Source organism: Manihot esculenta, chromosome 1 (genome assembly GCF_001659605.2).
Source record: "Manihot esculenta cultivar AM560-2 chromosome 1, M.esculenta_v8, whole genome shotgun sequence".
In the NCBI taxonomy this organism is placed as follows: Eukaryota; Viridiplantae; Streptophyta; class Magnoliopsida; order Malpighiales; family Euphorbiaceae; genus Manihot; species Manihot esculenta.
Genome location: NC_035161.2, coordinates 784527 through 800041, shown reverse-complemented (window position 1 = coordinate 800041; position 15515 = coordinate 784527). Strand labels below are relative to the sequence as shown.

Genomic DNA, 15515 nt, shown 5'->3' with positions numbered 1-15515 from the left:
TTTCGGCGGCAGGTTCGACGGCCGAAAGTCCCTCCAAAGCCGAAAGTCAGGCAAGTTCGGTGGCACCTTCGGCGGCCGAAACTCCCAGACAGAGACAAAACTCATGCATGTTCGGCAGCACTTTCGGCGGCCGAAACTGCCCTCCAGAGACGAAAGTCCTCTTTCGGGGGCAGGCTTCGGCAGCCGAAACTGCCTCTACAAGGGGTTCGGCGGCTGAAAGTACCTTCGGCGGCCGAACCTGGTTTCTGCCAAAGGGCAGAAACTCGGCTCCAACATGCATTTCCAAGCCTCAACTCAATCAAACATGCATAAACCTATTCTACAACACTCCCAACAAGCATACAAGCAAAATAGGGGTCTCAAACTATCCTAAACCCCAACCACATTGCATTAAACACATACAAATCAACATACATTGCTCAAACATTCAAAAATGGCCAAAAACTCAACATGCCTCCTAACATGCATTTCTACCCATAAATCAACTTAAAAACTTCCTTTAAACATAAATGAGCTAAAGATCGGCTCTTACCTCTTGGAGATCGAGAGAGAGACGACTCAAACTTGGAGATGGGAGAGATCTAACTCTTGGGTCTCCAAAGCTTGCTCAAAGCTCAAAATACTTCAAAAACAAGTTGAAACTCGTTAAAACTTGCAAGATTTGAGGAAGAATCATAAAAAATGAACCAAGGGAGAGTAGGGACTCACCGTGGCCGAAAATGGGGAGAAAATTTGCCCGTTTCGGCCATGGCGTCCATTTATAGGGCTGGCCAAAAACACCTTCGGAGGCCGAACGTGCCTCCAAAACTCATGCAAGTTCGGCGGCCGAACCTGGGCCAACTTTCGAAAGCCTAACTAGCCTCCCAACCTATCCAACGTTCGGCGACCGAACCTGGAAATACTTCCTTGGTCCTTTTCATTCAAAACTCAATTCCAATCTTACTTAAATCATGATATACATTAAAACATTTTAGAAAAACATGATTTTACCCTTCTAGAGGCCTCCGACATCCGAGATTCCACCGGACGGTAGGAATTCTGATACCGGAGTCTAGGCCAGTTAGCTACAGCCTCTACCTTCTTGGGGTCTACTTCAATACCTTGTTCTGACACAACGTGCCCCAAGAATGAAATGCTCCTAAGCCAAAACTCACACTTGGAGAACTTGGCATATAAGCCATGCTCCCTCAAGGTCTGCAAAACTGTCCTCAGGTGATGGGCATGCTCCTCTGCATTCCTGGAATACACTAGGATATCGTCTATGAAGACAATAACGAAGTGATCCAGATACTGGCTGAAAACTCTGTTCATGAGGTCCATGAATGCTGCAGGGGCGTTGGTTAACCCGAACGGCATCACAAGGAACTCATAGTGCCCATACCTGGTCCTGAAAGCTGTCTTCGGCACATCTTCTTCCCTTATCCTCAACTGGTGGTACCCCGATCTCAGATCTATTTTGGAGAAACAACCGGCCCCAGCTAACTGGTCGAATAGATCGTCGATCCTAGGCAGCGGGTACTTGTTCTTGGTAGTGACCTTGTTCAACTGTCTGTAGTCGATACAAAGTCTGAGGGATCCATCCTTCTTCCTCACAAACAAAACCGGAGCACCCCAAGGTGAAGTACTCGGTCGGATGAAACCCTTCTCTACCAGCTCTTGCAACTGTTCCTTCAACTCTTTCAATTCAGCTGGTGCCATTCTGCAGGGAGGGATAGAGATCGGTCTGGTACCAGGCATTAACTCAATCTCGAACTCTATCTCCCTAGTAGGTGGTAAACCTGGCAGCTCGTCTGGGAAAACATCTAAGAACTCACTCACCACAGGCACTGAGGCGGGCTCTCTGACCTGACTATCTAGCTCCCTCACATGAGCTAGAAACCCCTGACATCCCCTCCTAAGCAACCTACGAGCCTGAAGAGCTGAGATCAGACCTCTAGGTGTACCCCTTTTGTCTCCTCTGAAGACGACCTCTGACCCGTCCTGATCTCTGAACCTGACTACCTTGTCTCTGCAGTCCAAGGTAGCACCATGGGAAGACAACCAATCCATCCCTAGAATGACGTCAAAATCTGTCAAATCTAGAACCACAAGGTCGGCGGAAAGGCATCTTCCCTCTATAAAGACTGGACTGCACTGGCAAACTGACTCTGCCACTGACGGGTCACACTTGGGTCCACTGACCCATAGGGGACACTCTAACCCAGAGACCATCAATCCTACCCTCTCCACGGCTCTCGGAGCAATAAATGAATGAGATGCACCGGAATCCATCAAGGCATACACATCAGAACAACCAATGATGAGATTACCTGACACCACGGTGTTGGATGTGTTGGCCTCCTACTGAGTCATAGTGAAGATCCTTGCCGGAGATGATGGACCTTCACCTCTGTATCCTGCTGATGAAGAGGCTGACCCTCTCCCTCTGCCTCTGCCACTGGCCTGTGTTGCGGCTGGAGCTACTGGCTGCGCCACACTACCGGAGGCTGTCTGCTGGGACGATGCTGCAAAGGCTGCTCTGGGGCAATCCCGAGCCAAATGCCCCGCCTGACCGCATCTGAAACATGTGTTTGTCCCTGCCAGACATACTCCCTTGTGTGGCCTCCCACATCTCATACATGCTGTAACATCTGCACCTGAGCTCGAGCCACTGCCTAAACCCAGACCTGACTTGATCTTATTCCAAAATTTGTTCTTCTTGGACTTTCTGTGGCCTCTGTCCCACTTCTTGCTGCTTGCCACTGCTGCACCCAGAGAAGAAGAGTCTAACTTTTCCCCACCTGGGGTCTTGGAACCAGAAGACTGTGCTACAGACTGCTTTACCTTCCCCTCAACAATAGCACTTGCCTCCATCCTCCTAGCCATATCCACTATGGCATGGAAACTCTCCCTCTCTGCTGACTATATCAAAGAGGAATACCTGGAGTGCAGCCTCATGATATATCTTCTTGACTTCTTCTGATCTGTGTCCAGATTCTGCCCAGCAAAAGGCAGCAACTCTAGAAATCTGTCGGTGTACTCCTCAACACTCATTTGATCAATCTGCCTCAACTGCTCGAATTCTATCATTTTCTGCTCCCTGGAGCTCTCAGGGAAAGCCCATCCTGCAAACTCATTGGCAAATTCCTCCCAGGTCATACTATCCACCCTCGGATTTACATAGTTCTTGAACCATCCACGTGCCTTCTTACACTTCAATGTAAACCCAGCCATCTGAATGGCTCTACTGTCATCAGCCCCTATCTCATCAGTAATCATCTTGACCCTGCTCAGATACTCAAAGGGGTCATCACCTGTTTCATACTGAGGGGCACCCAACTTCATATAATCGGTCATCTCGACCTTGCTCCCTCCAGATGAGGTAGGTTTAGGTATTTGGGTTTCTGGGACAGTAGGTTCTGGTGGTGGTGGTGGAGGTGCAACATCCCCTGGGGTAGGGTTTGTTGTACCTGGATGGTACGGTGGAGGTGGGTACATGGGGTACTGGGAGTATGGTGGGTAGTAAGGTGGGTATGGCATCTGTGGAGGGTAAGGGCTAAAGCTAGGGTAATCCGATGTACCTCCCATCGAATACCCGAGATGGTGTGAAAAGGGTGGGTATTGAGGTGGCTGAACATACCCCGAGGCCTGAGTGCCTCCTTCCGACTCTCCCATGCCCTCTTCTGACATGCTTACACCAAGACTGCCATCCCTCCTCTGATCCACATCCATGTCATCTCCCACATCCACTGACATTCCTCCCTGAACTGTGCCTCTAACTGACCTGCTTCTGCCCAAATCTAAAGACCTTCTAGGGTCTTTTGCTGCTCTGTCCCTGCTGGACCTGCTAGACATTGCCCTAGGCAATGCTGGAGGACGGGCATCAGTGCCCTCGTCCTGAGGTGGCACTCCAGTCAATCGTGCAGATCGACGAGTTCCTCTCATCCTAACTTCTGAAAAACAGCAAGCAACACATACAATCATTAGCATTATATGGTTCATGTGGAAACACATGAACCTGCATCACATACATAGCATACTTCTCATAACATTTATGCACATGCATATAATCATGGCATATCACATCATCATATAGACAGGACTCTACATCCTATCCTAGTGGACATGATTTTCCTATTGTGCTTGACCTTCTAGAACATCTATGAGCCCGACACTCTAGGTCCGACCATATGAACCTAGGGCTCTGATACCACTCTGTAACGATCCGAAAATCCGACCCGTTACCGGCGCTAGGATCCAGATCGGCTTAAGGCCGCCGGGACCCGTAGCAAGCCAACATACATCCTGAAAACCTGTGGAATCCCATACATGAACAATATATTCAAACCTGTAAAAAATTTTCTTTTCTTTTATCCAAGCAAAACCTGTGCATGCACATTACTATACATAAACCGCACACTGGAGCCCTCATCAAATGCTCCAATGGGGTATCATCATCAAACATAAAAGCTTGGATAAACATAATCATTAACATCATTACTCATTGAAAATCATACTTTAAAGGGATTCTCCACATACGAGGTCAAGCACTACTCTAATCCTCAATACAATATTACATCATTTTATACATTACAATGCCATAGTACATTCCTTACATCATTTTCATGTCCACTACTATCTATTACAATACCAAAGGCTTCACTCTAGCCGACCCCCTGATCTATTCTGTACCTGCAGACCTGGGGAATTAAGGGAATGGGGTGAGCTACTAGAGCCCAGTGAGCAGAATAATGTAAACATTAATTTAAAACTTATGCTTTCATGTATGCGCCGTAACACAAACATTCCACAACACGGATGAACTTGTCACCATTTAGCCCCAATACTACTTGCTTACTTATGCCGGGGGCGTAGAGCAACAACAGCCACACCCGGACTTCCATGGGTTATCATAGTGCTAGGGGCGTAGAGCAACAGCTGGCACGCCTGGACTTACATGGGACATCATGATATACAAGGGCTAAATGGATCACTCAACATTCATCCACAACAACAGCAATTTATGCAATGCAACATATTCGTGAATTCTAATGCAAACAACCTAATATATCTCATGGCATTCATGATGCATGAATCATGCTAAAACTTTCATTAATTTGCTTTAAATTTTAAAGAGTTATTCCACTCACCTCTGGCTAGCTCTGAAGAGACTCTGAAGCAGCTGACTCACTGCTGGGGGTCTCGGTTCCTCGGGTCCGAATCTACACAGGTGGACTCAAATGAGGGACCAACAAACATAATCATGACTCTAAAATACTCCCCAAAAACCCCCTTAGAATACCTCAAACACATCAGAGAAATCATGCAAGAAATGGCTGGACAGGGCACTTTCGGCGGCAGGTTCGGCGGCCGAAAGTCCCTCCAGAGCCGAAAGTCATGCAGGTTCGGTGGCACTTTCGGCGGCCGAAACTGCCCTCCAGAGACGAAAGTTCTCTTTTGGGGGCAGGCTTCGGCAGCCGAAACTGCCTCCACAAGGGGGTTCGGCGGCCGAAAGTACCTTCGGCGGCCGAACCTGGTTTCTGCCAAAGGGCAGAAACTTGGCTCCCTTATGCACAAATGCCTCCAAAATCAAACCAACAAGCTCAAACCTATTCTACAACACTCCCAACAAGCACACAAGCATATAGGGGTCTCAAACTATCCTAAACCCCAGCCACATTGCATTAAAACACACAAACATCAACATACATTGCTCAAACATTCAAAAATGGCCAAAAACCCAACATGCCTCCTAACATGCATTTCTACCCCAAATCTTGCATAAAACTTACTGAAAACACGAAAGGAATGTAGATCGAAGCTTACCTCTAAAAGATCGAGAGGAAGAACGATCCTAATCTTGGAGATAGGAGAAATCTAGTTCCTTGGGTCTCCAAGCTTTAAACTTGCTCTAAAGTTCAAAAATCTTCAAAACAAAGGTGGAAACTTGTAAAAATCATGAAAGATTGGAAAGAAGAACTCAAAATCATCATGAGGGTGGCAGAAGCTTACCTTGGCTGAAAATGGGGAGAAAACCTCGCCCGTTCGGACCAAGGGGTCCCTTTATAGTGGCTGGCCAGGCCACTTTCGGGAGCCGAACGTGCCTCCGCATGCATGTAATGTTCGGCGGCCGAACTTGAAGTTCGGCGGCCGAACCTGCACTTCCCTCACTCAAGTTTTCGGGGGCCTAAAGTCCATCCGAAGGCATGCATGTTCGGCGGCCGAATATCAAGGTTCGCGCGGCCGAACCTGGGTCTTCCTCCTAGGTTGATTCATGTAAAAACTCATTTAATTTCTTACTTAAAAACATGAAATACATGAAAATATTTTAGAAAAACATAATTTTACCCTTCTAGAGGCCTCCGACATCCGAGATCCCACCGGACGGTAGGGATTCCGATACCGGAGTATAGCCGGATATTACAGATACTAAATATCATGGGTCCGTATTTTTGGTACCCATTTGAAATCGTGTAGTACTTTAAAAAAAATAAATTTTAAATTATTTTTAAATAATTTCAATATTTATTTACACTTATTTTTTATTAATTACATAATTAAATTATTTTAAGATGAGAACTCAACCTGAATATTCTACTTAAAAAGAATAATCACAAAAATTATTTTTAGACATGAGTCAACCTCTCACCAACATATATTAAAAGAACTTTTGCAAATAAATCAAGTTTCCAAAAGATTAATGCAACACATTGAACATTCACGCACCTCTCATCTACATACATTAAAAAAACTTTTACAAAAAGTTCATATTTTTAAAAATAACTACAACACATTTAACATTTATAAAATACATTACAATCATATTAATTAGTATAATTTTTTTATTATTTTTTTATATATCTCTCATAAAAAAAATTTCAATTTTATACGTGATTATCCTATAAAATATTATAAAATTTATAAAGAAGATAATCTATCAAAATTTAAGTTGAATTTATTTAAAATTATTTATCTATCTATATAATTAATGGAAAAGATAGATTATTTAATATTTAATATTTAATTTTTTAAATTTTATTCTAAGTGACAAGACCATTTATAATTAAAATTCTTTTTAATCGTTATAAATTCTAAATTTATTTATTTATTTTTTCTAGAAAAACTCTAAATTGAAAAAAGCGTCTTACAGGGTAATCTTTGAAATTTTTCCCAACTAAATGACCGAACAGTTAGACCCTTCGTCATAAAAAAAACCCTTAAATCCCCCACCCTCACATTTCTCTCTCAACTCTGTCGCCTGTCCCCTCCCGTCCCCCTCTCCCCCTCTTCGAATCTCAACCTCTCCCTCTGGTTCCGCGCTCCGCCAATCATCCTTGAGGCTGTCAAAGTCGTTGTTGCGTCGGCTGGGCCTGGTTGCCTCTTCGCCCTTCTCCGCCGCTTCCTCTGGTCCTCGTCGCTGTTTCCGCTGTCCAGTGCTGCCGTCCAGTGCTCCTCGCTTCTGGTCCTATTCCTAAATCACGCTGTCGCTGCTCCTTGCCGCGTCCTCAGTCACTGCAGGTTTGTATGGATTTTAAGATTGTGGTTTCAGATGTGTGCTTTCCGAGATTTCTTAGATCTATTGACGTGGGTTTCTGAAATTCTTGGAAATGCCAAGATTAATGTGAATGCGTTGAGGGCTGTATTATGAAATTCATTGAAAATTTAACACTATTCTGAATGAATTTATAGTTGTTTTTGAAGATTGAAATGCGATTATGAATTTGATTGAAATGCTAATGTTCGTGTTCGGGTTCAGGTAGCCTACACGCTACTGTCTCTCATTCTTTTTCCGTGCTATAAATGATAACACTCTGACTTGTTTTCCCGATTGTTTTCCTAGGGTTTCTGATTTGTGAGTGTCGCAGTCTCTCTTTTGTACCATTTTTGTGCATCATGGCTTCCAATGTCCATCATCCAAAGAAGGAAGACTTTGACGAATCACCATTGAAGAAATCAAAGATTGAGGATGGCTTCCTCGACGAAGGGTCTGCTAAGGAACCAAAGGCTGAAGATAAAGACAACAAAGAATGGATTGATTATTCGGATGAATACAAACGGGAATTGCTAAAAAAATACAAAGAGGATTTTGCAGCAAGCGAGGTAATTTACTAGTCTTTTAATGTATTTATAAGTTTTTTTCTCTTACAATTCTTTTGGCAAGCTGTGTACAGGGTTTTGAACACGACTATTGGCCCGCGCGAATGACTTGTCCCTCGACATGGGATTGGCTTACTGTTGGTGAACGCATCCATCTGGGTGATGATATTATGTGCACGGAATGGGTCAATGATGCCCTTGACTTTGCTGTTAGGAAAGAGAATGAAAAGGTGACTCAGTATAATATAAATTTTATGCTATTGATTAGATATTATATAATTGAATAATTTGTTACTATTGATTAGAAATTATTGTGTAAATTAATGGCTTTTCTTTCTGCTAACACAGATTTTAAGAAATCACAATGCCTACAATTTTGACACTGTTTTTTTTCCATCTTTCTAGCTGCTCTTTGTGCCTCAAAGGCATTTTTTATTGTATTTCACTATTTTAAGGTATACTCAGTATTAATGACAATCATTTCAATCATACAGGGGGCAAATCTCGAAGTCGTTAAGGCTATTATAGCAACCACTTTTCAACCTTTTCTGTATTACATAACTTTTGAAGCTAAAGACTTGACTACGAAGGAAACTAAAGAATATCAAACTAGGGTCGTTTGGGATCCATTTACCCGTTCTGACGCTGATGCTGATGTTGAGATTTTCAGGCTTAGAAAAGATAAAAAAGAGGAGGTAATTTGTTATTTTAGATTACTGTATCTATACATCTAATCAGCTATGTTCTTACAGCAGTTTTATCTCAGCTTTATGCTGTCTGTTTGGCATTTCTGTTGCTGGGGTATGGAATGACAATAATAATGTCAAATAAATTGAGTAAATAGAAAATAACATTATAATCAATGTATCAACTGGGGCATGAAATAAAATGCATTTTTTCATATAACTAAAAAGCTTATTGAATCATGTGACATATCAACCATGTGCCATTGTCTGACACAATCCTCCCCTTTTCTTTATTCTTTGTTTTTCCTTTTGTATTGTGTAATTATTATGGTAGAGTTGAGTCCTTGCAGCAAGCAACAATGCCACTTACCTCACGTGTAACTGTCATTTATAGTCTCATTATGCAACTCAATGAAAGTATGTCTCCACCAAGCATGACTTTCATATTATGTGTTGAAACCTTCAGCCTTAGGCCCTTGGCACAAAGCCTTAATTTGAACATATAGTAACATTTTAAAGTAATAAATCTTTAACAGTAAACTCATGGTCTTGGATAAAAGTATGGTCTTGGATAAAAGCATACACAATAATATGCTCATGACTTGTTTGTAATTTGAACCAGTGTTAGAAACATTGTCTTTCTTTGATAGAAACATTGTCTTTCTTTGATAGAACATTGTCTTTCTTTGATAGAAACGACCAATGTAAACTTTATCAGCCTTAACCTCTTAGATAGCTTTCTTGCAATTTTCATCATCTGTATTCTTGGAAGTTGACATGGCATGTGGGGTGTGCATGCTCATTAACTCCTATTTCATTCATTGATCAACTGATTCAGATCCTTCCAAAGCCAACCATTTTATAGTTTTCAATTCTAATTGGTTAAAATATATACTTAATTCAAATTTCATCTCTAATATTCATCAAGAAAGGCAAAACTAGAAATAGATGGGAGCTTGTTATGAGTGATCTGATCATTTCATGAGTTGGATTTCAATCTTCCTCATTGTCGTTGCCTCACTATTCTTACTCGCAGTCGCTAGTCCCCTGATTGCCACAACAGGCTCTGCTAATCTGTCATCATCATGTAGATTACACATCAACCATTGCAAAGAAAAAGAAGCCACAGTTTGTAGATGTCACATAAATAAATTGGTGGAAGGTTGAGTACCGAGTATATCGATGGTAGTATGTTAGTGTGTTGGCTTTGCTTCAAGTAATCGCTGATTTTTGGATCTTCATCAACTGTTTAGGCTTGTTTGATGCTGTCTCCGGATAGTGTTTTGTTGTGGATGTTCTTAAAGTTAGATGTCTTTTTTTTTTTTCCAAGATTTTTTTGCCTCTATTGAGAGTGGTACCTAAACGTGTCTTGGAAAGAAAATGACAATAAATGCTAAAAGATCTGTTAAGGCTGTACCAATTTGATTAGCTAGTTTCTTCCTTTTTTGAACATTTTTTGTTTCAGATTTGAAGATAGATGCACGTTTCCAAAATATGTTGATTGATAATTGCTTGTGCGTGGAATTCAAATTTACTTCTAAAGATTATTTTAGCAGTAATTAATGGTTTTATTGCGTGTGTATTAGTATACTTATTTGCTAATTAATATATTTGATAAATATTAATGTTTTGCCCATCTCTTGTTAGTCATAAGAGCCGAAGGAATTAGTTAACAAGCTTGGGAGGAGTTTTGTTTCTTCGTTCTGTAAGCATGCTTCGAAAAGAACTCAGGAGAAGGTTTGACTTTTGTAGTTAGCTTGACTTTCGTATGTGGTTTCTCCTAGTTTTTCTCTACTATGGTATGGTATGGATAATCGGAGATGGCATATCAACTAAAGTTTATTCTCTACTACGATAAACTCGTAAGACGTGTTCTTGTTATTGTAATGCAAAATCTTTGAAAGTTTGATAAAAAGACATTAGACATGACTTGCTTCTAATTAAAGTTCAGTTATAGCTGCGGGCAAAAATTATCTAGTGCATAAGGTTTACATACGATATGCGATGACAAAAACACATGAGATTGGAAGTAATTGTTTATTTGATGTATTTTAAAATTTGGAAGTTTTTATTTAGTGTTTTTTAAATGGAGGGTTTGTATTTTGTGTATATTTGATAAGTTCGTTTGCAGAACTTGGAAAAGAATCAAGAGCAATATGATTGTTAAACTATATTTTAAGGCTTAATATAAGTCCTCTGGAATTTATGATGCATGGAAATTCCATTGATAATATAGCATTAAATCGTTTGGAGTTTACTCGTAAATACTATTTGTATTGCGTCTCCAAAATATTTTTTGTATTCACAAGCAAGTGTATTTGACAAATTGGTGTTGAATATTTTAATTATTTTTGAATAAATTTTATGATTGATTTATAAAATTTGGGTGGTCATTTGAAGTAATTATGATGTAGTTGTTTTTGTTTTTGCATTAACTATAAAATATTGTAATATGTGCGTATTGTATAAAAAAAACATATATCATAATCCTTTGCATTTTCCAATGATAAGTTATAATATGGTCATTGGAATTTTATATTCAATCATTAAATAGTTCTTTATTATAGATATTTATATCGTAAGAGCTAAAGTAACTTTTAAATATTGTTGAAATTAATTTTAGTAAAACATTTTTATTATTTTAATGTGTTAGAATATGTTGAGTTTAATTCAAAATTATTTTTCACAATTCAAGATTATAGAAAATACATAATCTGTTTTGTAAATATTTCACTTGTCTTATCAAATATGTTATTTTAGAAATATAAACATTGGGCTTATTCATAAATACATTTGTAAAATATAAAAACTTATAAGTATTTCTAATATTTGTGTCAATTTACAAATATAAGGTTTTATGGTTTTATTTATAAGTAGTTATAATATTTAAAATTCAATTTCTAAAAGTAATTGCTCATTAGTAAATAATTAAAAATTAATTGGTAACAGAACAAGGGTTTAGTCATAAATAATTAAAATATTAGATACAATCTATAAAATTGTAAAACCAGCACTTGTTTATCAATAAGCATAATATTTAAACGTCAATTTGTAAAATTTGAATTGTTTACAATTATAATGTTTGGCCAAATATAAATGGTACATTTATTTTTAGATTTACTCAAATATCAAATACTCAATATACAGTAAATTTCAATAAGATCGAAAGCGTTTCATTTTTTCTTTTTTCAAAATTAAAACTTGTGATTTCAAATCACGACGAGTGATACTATTTTTAAAAGAAATTTTAAGAAATTAGAGAGAGAAATTTCTTTTGTTTTTCTTTTTCTTCTATTTTTGCTTCTTAATATTGAGTTTTTCTTCTCTCCATAGTTAATTAGTATATAGTCTTTTGCATTTTGTTTGGACATATCAACGTATTGTTTGTTTATTTTTTATAAAAACATATATTTTCATATGAACAAAAACGGTGTCCTTAATTTTATACAAAAGTTTTGAAATACATTCATAAATTTATTTTTAATATCATAATTATATTCTCTTGCTCCATATTGATAAATTTTGGTGACTAATTGATTAACAAATTTATTATGCATTATAGTCGTTATAAAAATTTAAAATTTATTGAAATATGCGAAAATTTTTTTTAATTATTTTTAAATAGTTTCAATATTTATTTACACTTACTTTTTATTAATTACATAATTAAATTATTTTAAGATGAGAATTCAATCTTAGTATTTAAATATTTCTAGAGATGAGTCAATCTCTCATCTATATACAATAAAAGAATTCTTGCAAATGTTCCCAAAAATAACTGTAACACATCTAACATTCATAAAATACATTACAATCATGTTAACTGGCATAATTTTTCTGATTATTTTTTCACATATCTCTAGTGAAAAATATATCAATTTTACATGTGTTTATTCCCATGAAGTATTATAAGATTTATAAAATAAATACTCTATTAAAATTTAGGTTGAATTTGTTTAAAGTTATTTATATATCTGTATAATTAATGGAAAAGATAGATTATTTAATATTTAATTTTTTTTTTAATGACAAGATCATTTGTAATTAAATTTTTTTTTTTGAATTGAGAATTAGAGGAGTAGGTATGTAATTAAAATTATTTTTAATTGTTACAAACTCTCAATTTAATGCGAATGCATTGAGGGTTGTATTATGAAATTCATTAAAAATTTAACACTATTCTGAATGAATTTACAGTTGTTTTATCAAATTGAAATGCGATTGTGAATTTTATTGAAATGTTAATGTTTGTGTTCGGGTTCAGGTACCCTACCGGATACTGTTTCTCATTCTTTTTCTGTTCTATAAATGATGACACTCTGACTTATTTTTTCTATTGTTTTCTTAGGGTTTCTAATTTGTGAGTATTGCCATCTCTCTTTTGTACCATTTTTGTGCATCATGGCTTCCAATATCCATCATCCAAAGAAGGAAGACGGTGACGAATCACCATAGAAGAAATCAAAGATTGAAGATGGCTTTCTCGACGAAAGGTCTGCTAAGGAACCAAAGGCTGAAGATAAAGACAACAAAGAATGGATTGATTATTCAGATGAATGCGAAGACGAATTGCTAAAAAAACACAGAGAGAATTTTGTAGCATACAGGAGGCAAATCTCGAAGTCGTTAAAGTTATTATAGCAACCACTTTTCAACCTTTTCTATATTACATAACTTTTGAAACTAAAGACTTGACTATGAAGGAAACTAAAAAGTATCAAACTAGGGTCATTTGGGATCCATTTACCGGTTCTGACGCCAATGCTGATATTGAGATTTTCAGGCTCAGAAAAGATAAAAAAGAGGAGGTAATTTGTTATTTTAGATTACTGTATCTATTCATCTAATCAACTATGTTCTTACAGTAGTTTTATCTCAGCTATATGTTGTCTATTTGGCATTTCTGTTGCTGGGGTATGGAATAACAATAATAATGTCAAATAAATTGAGCAAATAGAAAATAACATTGTAATCAATGTATCAACTAGGGCATGAAATAAAATGCGTTTTGTCATATAACTAAAAAGCTTATTGAATCATGTGACATATCAACCATATGCCATTGTCTGACAATCCTCCCCTTTTCTTTATTCTTTGGTTTTCCTTTTGTATTGAATAATTATTATGGCAGAGTTGAGTCCTTGCAGCAAGCAACAATGCCACTTACTTCACGTGTAACTCTCATTTATAGTCTCATTATGTAACTCAATGAAAGTATGTCTCCACCAAGCATAACTTTCATATTATATATTGAAACCTTCAGCCTTAGGCCCTTGGCACAAAGCCTTAATTTGAACATATAATAACATTTTAAAGTAATAAATTTTTAACAGTAAACTCATGGTCTTGGATAAAAGCATACACAATAATATGCTCATGACTTGTTTGTAACTTGAACCAGTGATAGAAACATTGTCTTTCTTTGATAGAAACCACTAATGTAAACTTTATCAGCCTTAACCTCTTAGATAGCTTTCCTGCAATTTTCATCATCTATATTCTTGGAAGTTGACATGGCATGTGGGGTGTGCATGCTCATTAACTCCTATTTCATTCATCGATCAACTGATTCAGTTCCTTCCAAAGCCAACCATTTTATAGTTTTCAATTCTAATTGGTTAAAATATATACTTAATTCAAATTTCATCTCTTATATTTATCAAGAAAGGGTAAACTAGAAATAGATGGGAGCTTGTTATGAGTGAATATGATCATTTCATGACCTGGATTTCAATCTTCGTCATTGTTGTTGCCTCACTATTCTTACTCGCGGCCGCTAGTCCCTTGATTGCCACAACAGCCTTTGCTAATATAGCATCATCGTGTAGATTACACATCAACCATTGCAAAGAAAAAGAAGCCACAGTTTGTAGATGTCACATAAATAAATTGGTGGAAGGTTGAGGCAAAGAACTTACCCAATTCATTAACGGACAATTTGCTTCAAAACCCGAGTATATCGGTGGTAGTATGTTAGTGTGTTGGCTTTGCTTCAAGTAATCACTGATTTTTGGATCTTCATCTACTGTTTAGACTTGTTTGATACTGTCTCCGAATAGTGTTTTGTTGTGGATGTTCTTAAAGTTGTTAGATGCCTTTTCTTTTTCCAAGATTTTTTTACCTCTATTGAGATTGGTACCTAAACGTGTCTTGGAAAGAAAATGACAATAAATGCTAAAAGATCTGTTGAGGCTGTACTAATCAAATTAGTTGGTTTCTTCCTTTTCTGAACATTTTTTGTTTGAGATTAGAAGATAGATGCATGTTTCGAAAATATGTTGATTGATAATTGCTTGTGCGTGGAATTCAAATCTACTTCTAAAGATTATTTTAAAAGTAATTAATGGTTTTATTGCGTGTGTATTAGTATACTTATTTTCTAATTAATATATTTGATAAATATTAATGTTTTGTCCATTTGTTGTTAGCCATAAGAGCCGAAGGAATTAGTTAACAGGCTTTGGGAGGAGTTTTGATTCTTCATTCTGTAAGCATGCTTCAAAAAGAACTCAGGGGAAGGTTTGACTTTTGTAGTTAGCTCGACTTTCATATGGGGCTTCTTCTAGTTCTTCTCTACTATGGTATGGTATGACATTATGTAGTCAATATCTCTGAACGGTTAAACCCTGTATGTAACATCGTCAAACCCATAGCTAGAGTAGTGACATCACTAGGTATGGGTTAGGCTATTTCACTACTAGAGCAAATGGTATTAGGGGAGATGCTAGCTTACCCCGAGCTACTTAGGGGAGG

At 37.6% G+C, this 15515-nt stretch overlaps 1 protein-coding gene across 4 annotated transcripts; it reads left to right on the top strand.

Moving 5' to 3' along the window:
• Positions 1-7177: 7177 nt before the first annotated feature.
• On the top strand, positions 7178-15244 carry LOC110630334. Of its 4 annotated transcripts, none has more exons than XM_043950019.1 (5): positions 7178-7497; positions 7820-8079; positions 8151-8306; positions 8571-8771; positions 15191-15244. In XM_043950019.1, exons 2-5 carry the CDS (start codon positions 7873-7875, stop codon positions 15194-15196), a joined length of 570 nt encoding a protein of 189 aa, XP_043805954.1. In that variant the 5' UTR covers positions 7178-7497; positions 7820-7872; the 3' UTR covers positions 15197-15244. The 4 variants fall into 4 exon arrangements, with proteins under 4 accessions (XP_043805954.1, XP_043805925.1, XP_043805902.1 ...); XM_043949990.1 differs by lacking the exon at positions 15191-15244 and adding an exon at positions 13111-13746; XM_043949967.1 differs by lacking the exon at positions 15191-15244 and adding an exon at positions 9799-10487.
• The last annotated feature ends 271 nt before the right edge of the window (positions 15245-15515 follow it).